The sequence below is a fragment of the Lepisosteus oculatus genome, chromosome 24 (assembly GCF_040954835.1).
Source record: "Lepisosteus oculatus isolate fLepOcu1 chromosome 24, fLepOcu1.hap2, whole genome shotgun sequence".
Lineage (NCBI taxonomy): Eukaryota > Metazoa > Chordata > Actinopteri > Semionotiformes > Lepisosteidae > Lepisosteus > Lepisosteus oculatus.
Genome location: NC_090719.1, coordinates 7,366,840 through 7,385,347, shown reverse-complemented (window position 1 = coordinate 7,385,347; position 18,508 = coordinate 7,366,840). Strand labels below are relative to the sequence as shown.

Here is an 18,508-nt window from a genome sequence, read left to right as displayed (position 1 = left end):
TTCTTTATGCTGCTCAAAACAAGACAATGCTACAAAATCTCTGTAAATTACTGTTAAACAAATGTCACTTTAATAAAAATATAGACAGCTGTGCCTCACCTCACTTTTTTTTAAAATGAAGCCACTGGCTTATCATTGCTGTTTCAGTTTTACACACTGCAGAAGAGATGAATCCTTCAGCCTTTCCAGAAATTCAAATAATTCTCTAAAGAATTGTCTTTTAAATAATCATATGGGAATATTGTTTTAATACTCATGTTATATGTTATACTCAGATTTAGTAGGTATTAATTTATATCCACAAAACAAATGCGCTATTGTACTAATGTACATAAAAATAAAGGTATTTTCCATTGCCCAGTACAAATATAAAAAATGGTGCCCTGAGACTAGCACAAAGTGCTATATAAAAATGCTCTGGTGCTGTAATAGGCTTTATTTGAGAATTTTTACTTTTATCCTAGCAGAACTATTATAAATAAGAAATTTTTAAGGTCAGATGGCTTATCCGTGGAAAATGTTTACATTTCCTTTAAAACAGAGGATAAACTGAAGACTAGATCTCTTAGCTAAGCCAAATTACCACGGAAATCTGTGTGGAAAATCTCATTCTTCAGACTATAATTAAGTACAATAAGTATACGTTTTTGTATCACTTACAAGACAGGCTTGCCACAGGGAGGCTAACAGTCAACTAGCAGTCATTATATTTTTTCATTGTATGAAACCAATTAGAAAAAATATGAAACAGTATCATTTTACCTGAAATGAATAGTGAATCGTAAAACTACAATATATTATTGCACTCTTTCAACTTGTATGAACTATTCAAATTTCAATTTATTTTCATGCGGTCCAGTGTCTTTGGTCATTTTAAGCAGTTTATGATGAAAGATTCAGCTTCTATGTAAAGCACAATCCAATACATGACACTTTCATATTTAAAACTAAACATTGTGAAGAACACAACCATTTGGAATACAGGACAAGAATTAAATAAAAAAATCTTTTACACTGCAAGGGATTTTCATTTGTAGAGAGATGCGTTTTTACATATATTTTACATCAAGTTTGTGAGTTGGAGGAAAACAGAGGAAAAGATGCCTAGATAGTGATTTGAATCAGAGCCAAAAGGCATAGCAAAAGAAAAACCCACAAACTGCTAAAAACAACAAGCTTGTCATAAAATTCACAAGACTCTGTGGAGACATGCAAGAGATTTCAAAACTAAGGGGTAAAGAAAGTGACCAAAGGCACAAACCCCACAGATGCTAACATTACATATATGGTCAACATGGTGTCCAAGGAATTTGTTTCCTATTTTTATCTGTAATGCTTCTGCTCTCAATGAAAGCAAAACGTGGCTCAAGTAGTCACCCTGGTTTCCTCTGTTCTGTTCTTTGCCTTTCCCAAAGAAATAAACCACATTATTGTCTCTCTTACACTCATAAATAGACTTCTGACCCTGAACACAATATCCTGTTTGTCTCCTCAAGAAAAGACAAAACATGGTGCAGACACTAACACACAAGCTGCAGCTCTCCTGAAAATAACTGCCTACCGTACTCTAACCCAAGTTAAAAACCAGAAACAACAACTTTTTAAAAAGAGGTGGACTCTCATTTTAAATAAGCTGGATCCTATTTCCTGTTATCAACAGCCCTTTTGCAGAACTATAAGTATCAGATAGAAATGTAAACACTTATAAATTTAGCAAGGCAAAGTAATTGTCAGAACCACCAAAGCAATGAAAGCAAATGACAACTTTCTTGAGGAAGCGGACTGAACATGTGGTTAAACAAGTGTCTTGTGAAAAACCACAACCGATTCTGCAACATTCTTAAAAGGACAGGACAGTTATTCCATCTCATTCCTGAACTTGCTGAGAAGCCAAAAACTCCATTCAAAAAAGCTTCTCTAGATACTACAAGAAGATACTGTAGATTGAAAATTTAACATAAAAATAAGGAAACATTTACAAGTAGTGCATGTTAAAATGTGATGTTGAAAATGACCAATGACTTGCAGAACACTTCTTCTTTTAATTGCTTGGCCTTTGTATTAAAAAGTTTGCATTTTAATTGAGCTGAGCTGGCACATTTATATATTAAGGGTCATTATGATGGACAAACAGGCCAACTGGGAACTTCTGAAGTATCTTTTGGTGTGTACACTTAGAAATTGTTCTTCTATGACACAAAATGAACTAATTTTTGGTTAGCTGAGGAGGCCAAAGAAATACTGTTATCTGGCTGCACTCCTTGCTTCTCTGTTCCTGCATTGTATTGTATTTGTGTTTGCATCAATTACTTTCAAAAGGGAAGCTCGTGTTAAATTTCTTTGGGGCTGAAATTGTAAACAGAATCTAACATGAATATTTTAAATAGAACTTTAAAGAATGGACTTGTGCCACATTCACTGGGCTCCCATTTAAGGAAATTAACTGAAAGTTGCCAGTTCTCCACATTTTCAAGATTTTTTGGAAGAGAGCTTTTGCAGATATTTAATTACAGAAGCACACACATTGAGAAAACAGCTTCATTTTCCTGCATCTATCTTTGACACGAGGTAACTAAAAGATCCATTCACAAATTCAGACGTTTTCAAAATAGAACATTAAATATTTAAAGATTTGTTTCATAAACTGTCAACAGGCGACTCTTCCACCCTTTGGCAACTTCAATGGCAGGGCTGATTAACTATGGCCTAGAACTTCTGCGAGGTCTCCTGTCCTCCCCTATGCATCCAATAGTTTTTCCACAAGCATTTTAAAACGGGAAACAGCAGAAGTGCAATTCCTTTTTAAAGAAATGTGTTTTTTTTTCCTGTGCTAGGTAAAATATTAAATGTGCAAACTCAGCAGACACAGCATGCCTTTCTACCTCAAATAAAATGGTTTCTTTGTGCTGCAAAAACTTTCCAAGGAGCCTCGAGACCTTGTAAAAAGTGTTTTTTTTTTTTTCACTTCCTCGCTCGATCCCAGGCACAGCCCCCCAACTCCCCCGGCCCCCCCCCACCATGGTCCTCTCAGTCAACTCGAACATTAAACAGCCAGGGCAGGAAAAAATGACTCCAGCCATTTACAGAAAAAAACCCTGTCTGGTCCAAACCGGAACGTCAGTCTCATTGTCTGGCCGTCTCGGTTACTCCCCACTCTGTTACAGGATCATCTATCTTCACACGAACACTCCTGGTTCAAAAACAAGTCCTGCTGTTGACCTAGTGTGTATAACTCACAAAAGCCATGCAAACCATTAGCTTCCACCACCACAAAACATCACAGAAACCCATCTGGACATCTATCTCAGTCCCTTCTACAGAGGGTTAATATGGAGCTGAAATATTTACGGTTCCACTTTTTCTGCTGTTTTTTAAAACTCTACATTACAAAACAGCAGAGTTACTAGCTATCTTATCTACTGCAAATCTGCACACATCCCTGACAACTTCTATACCTCTAGTTCACAGAATTTTTCTGCACTTTCTCTCCTATACTATGGGGACCTTTTTAGGAAAGTAAGAAATACATTAATAAAGCTGCTATAGTGTTATGTGTTACATAGCAAACAGTGCAATTGCTGAGCAAGACACACAAGAAAGGAAAATTAATGTTACAAAAGAAGACAAAGTTTGTCGATAATATTCATATGGAGCTTTGCTGTTGTAGCTAAGAAATCCCTCCTCAACTACTAATCCAGTCATTGTCTAGTTCAGAATGTTTAATCAATGTATTACATTATAGAGCAAAATCATTATACAACTTTCAGATACTGTATGATAGTCCAATCACATTTTTCCTGTTTCCAGATTATGCAGTATTAATAAAATATGTGCCAAATTGCAAATATCACCTGGAAGTCTACCAATAATGCTTTTATTTTAAAAGCTACGGACTTCTGAATTATTTTTTTAACTTTCTTACACAAGGCTTAGTGTGATCTAATAGCCTTGCACACAGATAATCCAGACAATAATTAGCCAAATAAATCTCACCAATGCAGTCATTGATTTAGATGCCGACAATGAAAACTATGTGCTAGTTTAAAAGATACCTGTTGCGGTATTAATTTCCAGGTATTCGACTTCCATCATTTCCTCTCCTCTGAAACCTTTTCAGCAAAAACAACTATGGACAAATTCAGCTTGTGTTACTGTTAATTAACCCTGCTCGCCTCTGAATCAGAAACCTGATCAGATGGGCACCTTTGCAATGCAAACTCACCAACACATCCCAGGAGAATTTCATTTAAGTTAACAGTAGCCCTTTTTTGTGGAAATAATGAACAATGATAGGAAGAATGCCCTGGCTGCCTGGCCGTCCCAGGTGAATTTACATGTTCTCAAAATTTGCAACAAAGCTCCTGATTGTACCAGGAACCCTTTGTCAGCAGTCAAGAGCTACATTTGCAGCTTTTGTTAAGCACAACCCTTCTGAAACCCCTTATTAAACATCAGTGTCAAGGATACGAAAGCCTGTTCCAAGGACATTCTTATTTTTACCTAAACCCTAGTCTTATTTTCCCTCAAAGACTTTCATTGTTCCAGCCAAGATCCTTACATCCCGCCTCACCACAATGTCCACAATGCTCGAGCCCGTTTCTTCTGGCAGAGCCATGCCTATGACTAAAAAGCCATTTAGAAAGTGTAAAAACAAATACACGACGAATGCCAATAGCGTATAACTCCGTAAAATGCTTTTTAATGACTCCATTTAGAAAAACCATCATAGCAACCCTCGACTAAAGTACTGATAAATCAAAGGAAAAAAAACTGAGACTTCAGTCTCAGTTGTGTAGTGATGAGAAACTATTTAATGGAATTTGACATTTATGCTTTCTTAAAAGGCTGCCTAACTGATCACAAGAATGGAAAATAAAGGCTTTCTTTGGAGTTGGCCTTTCTCTCCATAAAGAGTATTCTACACAGACTTATCTATATTTGAGTGAGCCCGAGATTACCCCATGAGGAAATATCTGAACCCCATTAGATAGTCTAGTTTGCATCGCTCTGTTTTCTCATGATTGCATTTTACATACTTTTTATGTTAATCCAATTAAAAAATGTATCTAGTAACTTGAGATGTCATGTGACATTCCAAGCTGAATAAAAGACAGTTGTTACACCTAAAGCCTCGAGACAGTACAAAATCTATAAGCTTTCTGTACAAATTGAGTGGGGTCAAATCTAAGGTTTAATGCTCAACAGTAACATCCCACCGTTTGAATGACACATGAAAACCAAAGACAACTTTCTGTGATTAATAATGTATAAGATACAGAGATGTAAGCAGTACTTAAAGATTTACATAAAAAATAAAGGAACCTCAGATTGGAACAGTGTTACCCAGACAGGTGCACATATATAAGGCAAAGTTATTATTCTTTTACAGCTTTTCTGGAAAATAAAATACTTTTATCTTATAATAAAAAATCCAATTGTATACAAATATGTAAAAAGAACTTCAGGGAATGCAGCAGTACAAGTTTGTGCAGCACAAAGTCACATTTACAAATCATAATGTCACAGACATACGATACTTTTACAAAGTCATCTGGATGGCCAGAGATTTGTCTGAGCACTGATTAATAGCCAGCTAGTGTTTCGCAAATAGTTTCTTTCAAAGGACGGTTAATGGTCAACAACGCAACATGGATTCAACTGGTCTGACAATGTTACATTCATTCAAACAAAAATGGAATGGCACTGTAAATTTTAATACTGTAAAATACATAGGGCAAGAACATATCAGAGATAAAAACCTTTATTTTTTTTACTTTACATCTACTCTGAGATGTCCAGCCACATTAAATAGTTTATTTTACTAATCAGAGCTGTCAAAGAGAATAAAAATATATTCAGAGGGAAGACACCACTCTGGAACTTTGCGTTTCACTTTCATGGTGATTTCATGGAAATCTTCAATTCTTGACAATATTTTGGATGCTCCACAGCAAAAACAAGGATTAGTTATCTTTCCAATTTGCCGACTGTCCAAGACAATTCCTACTAGCTAGTGCCTGTGAAAAAGACTAGGCTATAAAACTCCACATGGCTGAGCACTGAGAAAGGGTTGCTAAGAAGCCATTCTGTTAATAGTTTATTTAGCGTCCCACTTCTGTGACCTCGAAGAGAACACAGCACCATACCAGAACAGCCAGTCAAGATCAAACTTATTTTTTTGCAAAAGAAGCCATTTCCCACAAACTTGCACGTTAATCACATTTTTCCCCAGAGTGCCTAATTGCAGAATCATCATTTTTCCTTTAATAACATTTCTTTATAGAAATATCAGCTCCATAAAATGTGTCCCCTTCTGTACTATCTTCTGCTGATGATCACTTAAAAAAAAAACTGTGAATTAGCTTTGGACCTTCAAAGGCTGATTAGAGATGGAAAGGAAAATAAGCACAAATACAGTGTTTCCACTGTGTCTTCCTTATTAAATGATCTGTGCGAAACTGAAAAACAGCTGACAGGTTCAGATGAACTCTTACCACAGGGGTAAGGTTCAGAAAGGGGTGTCTCCAGGCCCCATGGCTTATGCATAGATTTGAGGGGAAAAGACCATGCACGAAAAGGAGAACTACATGAAAAAAAGGAATACCTTGACCTGACTTCAAATCAAAATACCAGCCCATTGACAGACAGATTCTACTGCAACGAATCTTCTCAAAACCCCAGAAATCCGATTAACACGAACACACTCACCCCAATGCTGTTGGCAGCGTTATCTGAACTCCAGCGCTTGGTGGTGCACGAGGGAGACACGCCTGTGTGTGTGAATCCGACAATCACCAGTAACCCAGCTCTCCCTCTGCGCCATGTGGGCCAACCTCCGCTCTAAACCAAAAGAGAAGAGTTAACGATCGGCTCCAGCTGCCCCTTGGCTTCATTCCCTAAATGAAAGTCAAGAGATGCCATGTCTTCTGAAATGAAAGAGCTGCTTTTTTATCATTTTGCAAAGGAGTGGACTTTGACCACCTTGCATATTCATGAACGGTGACCCTGGAAGTGGAATTTCAGTTTCTGAGACCGTCGTCATTCAAATTAAAGCACGAGTGGTGTGCAATTAAAGCCGTGGGAGATTTCTGTGGTGAATAAAATTGAGAGGTAGTGCAGAGGTGCAACCACAGCTAGATTGCACTTGAGCTCTCCGCCTATAACTAACCCCTGAAGTGGGCTGGATTCACACGCTTCATTGGCTATGTTAGTTCTTGGACAGGACTCAGAAAAGGCAAGGAGACACTCCTACAGAAAGATTTCCATTGAAGTTCTACAAAGATTTAGGAATTTAATGAAAGAGATCCTGTGTAGTCCTGACAATTCTACCAAGTCCAAGCACTAACCCTGTTTCTAAGGAACATGAGTTTTATAAGGGCCACCAAAATATTTATCTCTGTAGACAAAGGGATTTAAACAGTTGAGTGAAACAAGTTTGGTTTCAAACTAGCTCCCTGAGGTTATAAATTTAAATAGCAAAAGGACCACACAGACTCTTTTCACTGTAGGTTATCTTTCTGAAAGACCACAGAAATGGTGGGTTATTCACACTGAATGACTCCCACACCCCCAACTGTGAAGTCAGAGATTCCTCTGAGGCAGTGTGGGGGAAAGCAGATATTGACTCCTTGTGTACTTGATCCATAAAAGTTTACATTTCACAAATTATCCGAGCAGACCTTATGTCCCAGAGGTCATCAGCTTTTGTTCTCAAAGGCCATATGCAATGCCTGGTTTAACTCCCACTGAACTGGATCTCTGACTATTTTCTATGTATCGTACTGATTTTAAAAGATTCCTGTTGAACACTGGATTTCAGGGGGTAGCCGAGAAATTTCATTTTAACAAAAACACGACGAAAGCAAAATGTGGATAGTTAAATTAAAGACACACTGAGGGATCAGATTCAGTAGCTGCAGGAAACCAATCAATAAAAAAATTGCTTGGTACACAGTGGGTGGATGTTTGATTTGCGCAGCAAATGGTTTCAAGAGATTTTCGGGGTTCTTTTTTTATAAAAAATAAACTTTCACTGCCGTACCCTAACGTATGACAATGAAAGGAAAAACAGCCCCACTGAGAAGTTGTACTTCATGAATGCATTCAGCACCTCAAGAGAAATTACAACGCCTTTCATTTCGGTTCTGCGGCTTCGAGTACTATATCTCTGTCGCGCAGATTGCATCATATCATACTTGATAAGGGCTAAGGCACCGAATTCACACTCAATTAACTAAATCTGTAATGCAGTATGGTGACAAAGTAGTATCATAGTATGGCAACATGTACAGAACAGCTACATTTAACAACCAACCCAAAGGCAACAATGTATGTTCTAAATTCCACAAACAACGACAACCTCCATTTAATAATTTAATTATATATCTATATATTTTGTAGCATGCCCATGTTACGTGGTAAGGAGGCATTTCTGAGTGAATCGAGTAACTGTACGTTTCATTTAAAACTGGTTATGTTAATACATCTACTTAAAACTGTATCTTAACACGAACGAAGATCTCTTGAATTTAAGAAGTCAGTAATTAATTCGTGTCAATGAACATGAGCAGTCTGATTAAAACTCTTCTATTGTTTAGTGTGATTAGACAAAAACGGATTAAAAGAAACCAAAAGAATAAATGCATCGAAACAGCACTCGAACGGCTTACCGGCTAAATTACTACTATATATCCTTTCGGGCGTTCACCTCGACTCAGAAATAAATTCTCTTGGTAGTTCCAAACACATACCCTTTCTGTTAATTGCTGTCCCAAAATTCAGCACCACCAAATTCATACTTGCAACCCGACCGAAAATGTTCATCCCAATGCGATACTAGAAACCTGTTCTCCTTGTGCAGCACACTAGTCAAGCTAAAAAGGAATAAATTTAAAGGCGTAACTCACCCGGCTGTCACAGTAATTTTGCCTTATATTCTGAAACACACATTTCTTTTGTTTCCCCGGTGGTGCAGCGTTTTATCCGTCCACTATCCTCACTCACCACAGCACCTCCACCCAGGAAGTTGAGTCACAAAAACACAGAACAACACCAGCCCATCGCCTCCCGTCTCTTGACTGTAGTCAGCATTAATCCTTGTGTCGCTTATTAGCGGAAAAACGTGAAACAAGCGTACCGTAATATGCTTAAAAATGAGCAGCTAAAACGTTACTAATTTATGCTCGTGAAGTCTTATATAACTGCAAGACACAACATGTTCATGGGTGCAGACATATTTCTTAGGGGCAGAGCCACTGCCGTAGACACAGGAAAGAAATGTGTAATATTGGTTACCATCTTTGTTTCTGGCATGCTATAACAAATGCCTCAATTATTATTCCAAAGCAACCTCCTAGCAAAGCGTTTTCTAAATTCGCTTTTCTAAAATTGAAACATTCATCTTAATGGTAGTGTTAGGCCTATAAAAACAATTCCTCGTATGTTACAAATGCAATAATAGTGCAAACTGTGTTAAATTTAGTATTCTCCCCCTTTAAAATAGAACTAGGGTATTTTAAAGTGCTAGGAATACGTAAATGTTTTCGTCAAAGTAAAAAAACTGTAGTCTTTAAAGAATTCATACATCCAGTTTTGTTCTAATATAGCGCATAAAAGAACTCTGATGTTGTATTTGTTTGGGAATATGAATTTATTACATCTCATAAAATTCTCTTAAATGTTACAGTCAGTGGAAGCTGTAACAAAATACATACAGGTAGCCTCATTTTTTACAAAAAAAAAACATTATATGGTCAGGTCCGTCATATTTGTTCTGTTTATTTTTTAAATCAATGAAAATGTTAATACACAAACAAAACTGGAATCAAAGTGTAGAATTAAAATAAAGCGTAACGACTAACGTTTCCGTTACAACTGTTTCAAGAAATTTAAAAAATAAAAATTAACGGACTTTACTCGTTATTTCGCTCGTTGTTTAGTCGTACCGCCTGTCCTAAAACTCACTGAAATTCTGAACCCAATGTCGCTATTCATAGCTGCGATCAGTCCATGAGACACGGACTGTACCCTCCAGGAAGTTACTGTACAGGTCATGTGATACGGGTACTGTCACGTGATTGAAAGTGCACTCGAGATTATTGACGTTTCCGTTTGACACGAGAAAGTGTTTTTAAAGTTTTTGTCATGTGAAAAAAAATATTTAAAAGCAGTTTATGAGTTTCTATCTAAAATTCGTCTACTTGCATTTACTTGTGCTTCCTGTAGGGTATCAAGTATGATGATGGGAACTGCTCTGGTACATCTAGCAATATGTTTTAGATCCTTCAATTATAATTAAGCTGTATGATTATTTTTAAAGATAGCTGAAACAAAAATGGCATGTCCTGCGATCTTGGACAGGCATTGATGATTTGATTATATTGCTGATACTTAGTTTTAAGTCGATATTAAGCAAAACATCATGTCAAAGCACACAGCTGCCGCCAAAACTCTAATAATTGAGGATGGTAAGTTCTCTTCTCTTTAACGCGACTTATTATGGATACAGCATTTATTTTCGTCGGTGCTTCGTCGGTGGGGATGATTGCGGGTCTTGTAGGCTTTTTCAATGTTTTCGTTCCAGTGCTGAGTCAGGACTGATGTACGTACCCTGCAGTGGACGAGCAGCACTTCAGCAATTGTCTGTTTTTCGTTCTCTGGTGTCACACAGAATCCGCTCCCTTATTAATTTTGAAAATAATGTAGTTACCTATGATAGTTTTGCGTTTACGCACAAGTGAGGAGTACTTACTACTCTGTTGTAAATAGGTATTCTGAGCCAATACTTGTGCACTTGTATTTAAGTGTGCAGTTCACTCTACAGCACAATATGTAGTGTATCAGTTTTGTAATTATTACTTGTCATTAAGGGCTGTTCCTTGATCAATGTATTATCTGTTTTACAAGCGATGCAGATCACCTTACAGTATGGTCTTTGGAAATTTCTGGGTTTCATGATCAGTCATAAATGTTAAAGATGTGCATTATAAGATCACTTTATTAGCCACATACAATGTCTTGCATTAGGAATTAGTATTTTCGCATACCCCAGCTTGCTCTCCATGAGACACAGAGGCACATCGTAGTTAGGACAGAAAGACGTCATTATTAAATTACAGTTTTTTAATTTTTAGAAAAGTAAGAGGGTGCAACAGACAGTAGTTTTAGTATTTTCAGTCAGAGTCAGTGTTGAGATTTACAGTTTAATCTGATGGATACATACAACAGATGAGGGTGTTTCACACTTAATATTTGAAATACCTGAATAGCTACAGTAAATAGATTGTTTTTTAAATTCCTATTTCCTATTATCCAAGAAGGGGTGCAAAAATTGCAGACTGCTGCCAGGGATTGAGTCAGAGTTAGTGTTCCAGTTTTCTCTTGGCTTTCCGGGAAACAGATCCTGCATCCTCTTAGGCACCTGCATGAGTGGGTTTGTTGAGGGAAATCCTTCCTCAGAAAAGCAGGACACAGTCTTCTGCAGATTCAGTTTTTATTGAGCTCAGTAAGTACAGCAAAATGGCACTGGGCCTGTGACACAAAACATCTCTTATATGCAGAACCAGCTCAGGAAAGAGTTGGTGTTTCATACTTTGAGTGCTTGTCCTGTTCTTTGATATGCAATTACTTCTTGACATGTTCTGTGTGGTTTTGTCCTGTTTTTCGATGTTTCTGAGTGTGTCTTTTTCTTTCTTAGGTAACAGAAGTTGGCTTTAGATTCATTGATATGTAACTACCTCTGCTCTAAATCCCTTGCAGAGGGAGATTAAAAGTTGCAACAGTTAAAGAAAGACTAATTTATTCTGTTTTAACATAACTTTTGGTAAAAAACTAAATTAACAACCCTAATGCAACAACTCTAATATCTTGAATGGGAACGTTGTAGTTCTAGAAATGTGCCATATGTACAGTATATGTCTCATTGCAGGGTGGGTCATACAAGCAAATCTGTTCTTGCTTTGAGCCAAGAACTAAAATCATGACGGGCAGTTCCAAATCAGGTGGCCGTCATATGGAAGATAAAATGTTTTGGTCTTCAACATTGTGCATGTGTGTATGAGATAATACCCAGGCTCTAGAATTTAACATGTTAATTTAACATGTTTGATCTAGATGAAGCTCATGGGGATGCAGATGAGCTGAATCCATTCTCTTTCAAAGAGTTCATACGAAGCAAGAGCCAGTCATCCGACTCTACACAAGACACAGCTGGGAAGAGAAGCTACAACCCATCACGAAAGGTATAATATCAAAACATCAACAGGCCAGAAAAGGAGAAAAAGTGACTGCAGTTGCAATATTTCCCATGATTTGCACTCAAGCAATAATTACTTTCAAATTCACAAAATGTGTTTGCTTACATTTATAAGATAAGAGATAAGATAAGATCACTTTATTAGCCATATACAATTTCTTGCATTAGGGATTTGTCTTTTCATGTACCCCAGCTTGCTCTCCATGATTTAACATACCAATTTAATGTACTAGTGCTTCAATAGGCATTTACATTAAAAACCTTATAATTTATAATGCATTTGCACCAATTTACAGAAGAAGAGTGAGGTAATACAACATATTCCCCTATCGATTAATGTAATATATTGATCCATTTATATGTATTATGTGAAGAATAATTCAGCACAATGTAGCATTTGTATGGATGCCTGATGCACTTTCTTGTTGCTGAAATATGTTTACAAATCACATAAAATAATGTTCATCTATTCTTGCAGAAAAACATTGGCAATAGTGTTTTAGTGGAAGAGGGCTGTACTTCTCCCAAGAGCTACAACTTCAGCCTGGACTTCCAAGAACCGTTTTTTCCAGACCCCAGCTTGATCTCCCAGTCTCTGGAGGATGACCAGGATGATGATGAAGACTGGAGCGGTAGTTACCAGCCCTCCATCATTGAAGAGGCTCATGAATTTGGGCTGTGCAGCACTGCAGATAGCACACCCTATGCACCCTACACTTCAGTGTCGTCTGAGCTTTCCATGGGTGGCGGCACAGTTACTTCGTGGCGACTGGACAACACTTATCAGGAGGAGATCAAACAGATTAGAAAAGGCACAGGCAGTCATCACAAGGACCAGGACATTCCGACTGGAGATAATTCTTACCAATCGCCACAGAGGAGCAATGAGAAGGCAGTTTCTCATCAGAAGGTGGTATTTTGGTCATACTGTAAGGTGGAAATAGGATAAAGGAGAATGTGACCAAATTATTAGTAATTAAGGCTTTCATTTCTGTGCTCTAATGCAATGTACATTTACTGGAAATCAAAAGCTTTCTGTTCTTTATCCTGGTTAGGATTGTTCTTATGCAATGTGATGCATACAACCATTGCATCAATAGATAGCTATAATACATTTTATTGTTTTTTTTTAAGCTTAAAGAAGAGAATGTACAGCTGTGGAAGCAGGTTAAAGAACTGCAAAAAAAGTCAAAAGCTGAAAATGAAAGGTAAGTAAGAGAAGGACATCATCAACATCTATAATGCATGCTGAACATATTTCATAAACAAAACTAAGGGTAATTCTATATTCCCTGTCATGTCTTTTTTTAGCAGCTTTTAAAAGCTGTGGTATTATAACATAGGTTTTGTTGAACAATGTTATTTCTAGTTCTGAATATTACTTTTGCAGCATAATAAGAAGAAAAGTTTTTTAGAGGAATACTTTAACAAAAATTATAAACAGTGTTTTTTTGTAGTGGGAGCTGCATAAAAAAAATAACAATTTTTCTCAGTAAAATGTCCATTTTCCGTAACTTTGATCTTGCCAGACACAAACTCAGAATACAGAACAACGAAACAGATATCGTCACATTTTCAGCCTCAGACTTTCCTGTTTTGAAGATGTTCATTCAAACTCTTGCTGGATCTCATCTGTGCTGAGTGATCATGCAGCACCCTGGCTTGAATCTTTCTCCTCTTCGCTCAGAGCTAAACAGCTGATGGATGAGCTGCACAAAAGAACAGTTAAAGAAGAAAAGGAAACTCAAGCTTTGGAATCAATGGTCCAGTCTGTGGAACAGAATCTCCAGCTAATGACGGTATGCAACTGTGATTCAGTTCTTGTCTTTGTAGGTGACAGTTGTGACTGTCCATTAAATGCATTTTAAACAAAAACTCCTACAGTATATACAATAATGCACCCAGATCACTAATTTATAGATGCTTTAGAATGTCTTTCACTCATTCATAGTCCACTGTTCCCTTGTTTGCAACTGCAGAAATGTAGTCTCTCTCATCCTAGCGTTAATCCTGCATCAGCAGGGTCCGCTTGTCGGCACGCCCGTCTCCATTTGGTGGTTTGAACCAAATCTTTGAGCTGACGTTCCCATTAAATGCGACCGAGAATACTCCAACTGGCGCGTCACTCCGCCTGCCGTCGGGGGGGGGAGAACAAAGTAATGTAGCCAATTCATAGAGGGGGATTATTAGGAGGCATGGGAAATTTGGCCAGGATGCCAGGGTTACACCCCTACTCTTTTCGAGAAACACCCTGGGATTTTTAATGACCACTGAGAGTCAGGACCTCGGTTTTACGTCTCATCCGAAAGACGGCGGCTGCTTACAGTATAGTGTCACCGTCACTATACTGGGGCATTAGGACTCACATGGACCGCAGGGTGAGCGCCCCCTGCTGGCCTCACTAACACTTCTTCCAGCAGCAACCTTAGTTTTTCTCAGGAGGTTTCCCATCCAGGTGCTGACCAGGCTCACACCTGCTGAGCTTCAGTGGGTTGCCAATTGTAAGTTGCAGGGTGATACTGCCCCTGCTACTGGCAACTGCAGAAATGTAGTATATTGGCCCAAATAATTTTCCAAGTAATTACTAAGCTTTTACTGAATATTTAAACATTTGTTTAATTATTCACTTTTTGTCTTGCCAGAAACGGGCTGTTAAAGCCGAAAATAGTGTTGCAAAATTAAAACAGGAAATCATTCAGCTACAGGTATGAAAGAGAATTATGTTATATCTTGTTAAATTCCATTCCAGTGTACAACTGTCCTTAAAGTGATTTTATTCTATGGGTATTTAATATGTGAGAATGGTTCAACTTAAGTTTTTTTGTGTGATATAGAAATGAAATTATTGATCTAATTGTAACTGCAATACAAAGACTATAACTTTTACCTTAAAGGATAATGGCATTCTAGAGTTTATTCATTTTATTTTATGTTATGTTTTCTCTGAGATTTTTACATTTACATCCTCTAATAAAGGATTCTTCTTCATCAAAGCTTTAAAGGAGAAACTTTGCCAATAATCTATCATTGCAGTTTTTCAAAATTTGTAAAACGTGTTTTAGGTAAAAATGGTGTTTGCTCTTTCCCTTCACATTCTTCTTCAGGACAAAGAGTACAATGACTTACACCATGTCCACTGCCTGTTATCTGTCAAGCATGATCTAGTGACATCTGGTGATTGTAGTGTTTCTCAAAAGAAACACAAGCACAACATATGTGAATGTTGGTTTGAAGCAGGATTGTCGTTTATGTAAAAGGTTATATTCCATCCCATAAAAAATAATTTTGCATCTTAAGAAACAGTGAAGACGCACTATGATGTGATTAGCCCTAACACTCTTGATTACTTTTAACCACACAGTTTGTTGTAAATCAAGAGGTCCCAGGTGAAAGGTACCAATGTTTCTAAAACATGAAAGTGTAAGATTTTTCCCCAAAAGTTTTTTATGTTACTGTTTTTCTGGGGAATTGTATCACATAATTAAAGGCTTTTTGTAATGAAGAACCAGATGGAAATGGACTGGAAGCCAAAGTCTGTGATTAATTGATTTAAATTTTACAGAATGAGGGTAGGGTTATGATGAATGAATGAATGACTGTGCAATTGTCCCTAAACAGCTTCCAGTGCAGGTTATGACCACTCCGTATATTGTGATGCTGATAAAGCTGAAGTGATATCTGTCTCATCAATTTCCCCAGAGCCAGTTAGAAGTGTACAGGTTGGAAAATGAAAGGCTTCGAGCTGGAGAATCAGCTGCATTGGCGACAATGAAACAGAATGCAAGGGTGGCTTCAGAATATCTCAACAAGGCCGTGAACAATGCAGAGACATCTATAAAGTAAGGCTTTAGCAGAAGCCCCATGTCTATATAAATTGTATGTATATATACATATACTGTAGAAGCACAGTATAGTGTTTAAAATTAGGCTTGCAATATTTGTGGTAAAACCAATGGGATTTGAAAATGAATTATTTCTTACTTTGCATCGTTGTGTAGCCAGATTTAATCAAGGCCAGCAAATGTAACTAAGCAATATGATTTATACTGTATAGCAATAAACAATATATCTATGACCTTACAGATCGATTTAGGCATGCAACAAAGGTATTAACAAAGTCTGTGCAAAGGGCACTTCTAAATCAACAACAGAAGGACCCAAGGGTAAAAAATTCACAAGAGTAGTAATACTGAGGAATACCGACAATATGGATCATTACTTGTGATTAAGTGTTTTTGAGGTCTGGATCAAACATCCAAGCCACATTATTGAAGCACACCCTGTGTGAGTCTCTATGACATGGCTTTTGGTCAGCAGTGCATAGTGGTGTTCAGGGCTCTGAATTTATAGCCAGAAGGTATGTGGGTTTGAACCACAGGCGGGGTGTTGTTGTACTCACATTGCTCCACTGAAATGAACTGTATGAATGTGGACGCTCTAGGTCACCATAAATGATTGTAAATAAGTTTTTGTTCCCTATTGACTAGTCTTAATCAATAAAGGTTTGTTATTAAAGGGATACTAGAATTGAAATAGAAAGTCTTAAATCATGAAGTACCAAATTATTAAAACGAATCAAGATTTAGTGTCTTAAACTTTATTATGTTCCTATATATATTGGTTAAACCCTTATTGACAAACTATTTCCCGAAAGGTAGTACTGTATTAGATCATGTAAATATGGGTAGTATTTGTTCTTTTTATACTTTATTACTTTATATCCATGTTTAAAATGGGTAACAAGATTTAAATTCTTACATGATACATTCTATTATCAATTATTTTCTTCTTCTTTTTTCTCCTAGGCAGTTATTGTCTGGAGCAGAAACACTGTCCCTGGTTTCACAATTACTGCAGTCCATTGACAAAATGTCAGAAATGCAAAGTGAAGACTGGTAAACTCCACTGGACATGCAGAAAATCAGAATACTTCAAGGAGAAATCCATGCTGAATTAATAAAAGCACTCTTACACTATTTTGTAATGGAAGGATGTCTATTTGCTAATATTAATGGATAAAGAGCAATTAAAATCTTTTAAAAAATGCTTATACAGGTGATGCAATTTTATTAAATATCAGTACTTTTGTTGTTCATATTTAACTTTGAGTTAGAAAATATGACTAAACTTTTAAATTTGATTTTTGGTATTTTTTAATGGAAAACTACATATTAAGGTAAATTAACAATGATTGATACCTCGGGTACTCATAACTGCAAAGTAAATTAGAAAATATCACAGTTCTAAAATGCTTAATGTAATACAAATGCCTTTAAAGCTAAAAAATCCAAAAAGAAAAAGGCAGCATGAACAGCATGTGTTACATGTCCTGAGACTGGATGGTTACCAACATAAATCAGTTCAGTATAAACAAAAAGGGTTTGTTAAATGTCAGGGTCCATTTCTGGTTGTCCTCCAAACAAGTAGTTTCTCCAATGTGTTTCTTTTGCTTTTCAGCATTCCCAAGCACTTCACCTACTGTAAAAATATCATTGTTCATTAGTTGCTCTTTTATACCTCTCCTGATAGCCTCTCCACAGGTCTGTAAGCATGCTTGCTCAGCTGAAACTCATTTCCTTTTTGAACTATAAGAATTCTGGAACTTGCAGTTTCCAAGATACTCTCAGCTCTATCTCAAACTGTAGCTCCTGATTCGAATTGTATCTGGCCTTTACGTCTCTTCCTCTGTGTGCCATGGTGTATTGCAGTTTTTGTTTATGATGGTTGTCATAAAGGAATGTTTGAAGATTATTCTGTACTTAGTTTTATTCAAATGGGAGCATTTTCATTCAGTTAGGTTAATATAAATAACTGGAGTGTCTAGTACTGTCTATACCTAAACTACAAGGCACAGCATGTATGAAGACAGTTCCTATTGGCACAGTTCAATACCTTCAGCTGGTAAGCAGGGCTGTGGAAAAAGTCACAAAACCTACAGCTGGAGTGCATAAAATTAAAAAATTACCTTTTTGTAAAAAATAGAAAGGTGACAAAAGACTGAGCACAGTTATTAAATGTAGGTCTGATTTCTTTCAGAAGGTTTAGGTCTGGACTGGACCGTGCACTTTACAAAATCTGTATATCTCGGGCCCTGCTTGGTCTAAAAAAAGAGAGAATTGCCTGTATTTGGTGGTAAAATAGAACGTTATGTTAGACAACTCTAAACAGCCCATTTTGTTTAAATATCTTCAGAGAAAATTATTTTTTTATTTATGTCAATAAGAAGTGATCATGTAATTTAAAGATGCTAAACTA

At 37.0% G+C, this 18,508-nt stretch overlaps 2 protein-coding genes across 5 annotated transcripts in view; one reads left to right on the top strand and one right to left on the bottom strand.

The window, feature by feature from the left end:
* Positions 1–10,033, bottom strand: part of lrrc8aa (leucine rich repeat containing 8 VRAC subunit Aa) — a 29,566-nt gene extending 19,533 nt beyond the window's left edge. The window contains exons 1-2 of one of the 4 annotated variants that reach the window (XM_015366937.2): positions 9,964–10,033; positions 6,709–6,840 (exon numbers count right to left, since the gene is read on the bottom strand). The gene's annotated coding sequence lies outside the window, so the exon portion shown is untranslated. Of the gene's footprint in view, positions 1–6,708; positions 6,841–8,750; positions 8,831–8,906; positions 9,326–9,963 lie in introns of those variants that run through there. The other 3 variants (XM_015366933.2, XM_015366934.2, XM_015366936.2) reach the window with 3 other exon arrangements.
* Positions 10,034–10,080: 47 nt separating this feature from the next.
* On the top strand, positions 10,081–17,299 carry entr1 (endosome associated trafficking regulator 1). Its single transcript, XM_015366938.2, has 8 exons — positions 10,081–10,466; positions 12,112–12,239; positions 12,732–13,163; positions 13,388–13,461; positions 13,941–14,052; positions 14,896–14,958; positions 15,953–16,092; positions 17,059–17,299. The coding sequence occupies exons 1-8, from the start codon at positions 10,421–10,423 to the stop codon at positions 17,150–17,152; spliced, it is 1,089 nt and encodes a 362-aa protein (XP_015222424.1). The 5' UTR covers positions 10,081–10,420; the 3' UTR covers positions 17,153–17,299.
* The last annotated feature ends 1,209 nt before the right edge of the window (positions 17,300–18,508 follow it).

Coding starts and splice junctions, on each gene's coding strand:
- entr1 (XM_015366938.2), top strand. CDS start 10,421: ATGTCAAAGCACACAGCTGCCGCCAAAACTCTAATAATTGAGGATG. Junction 14,959..15,952: donor AGGAAATCATTCAGCTACAG/GTATGAAAGAGA, acceptor CAATTTCCCCAG/AGCCAGTTAGAAGTGTACAG. Junction 16,093..17,058: donor AATGCAGAGACATCTATAAA/GTAAGGCTTTAG, acceptor TTTTTCTCCTAG/GCAGTTATTGTCTGGAGCAG.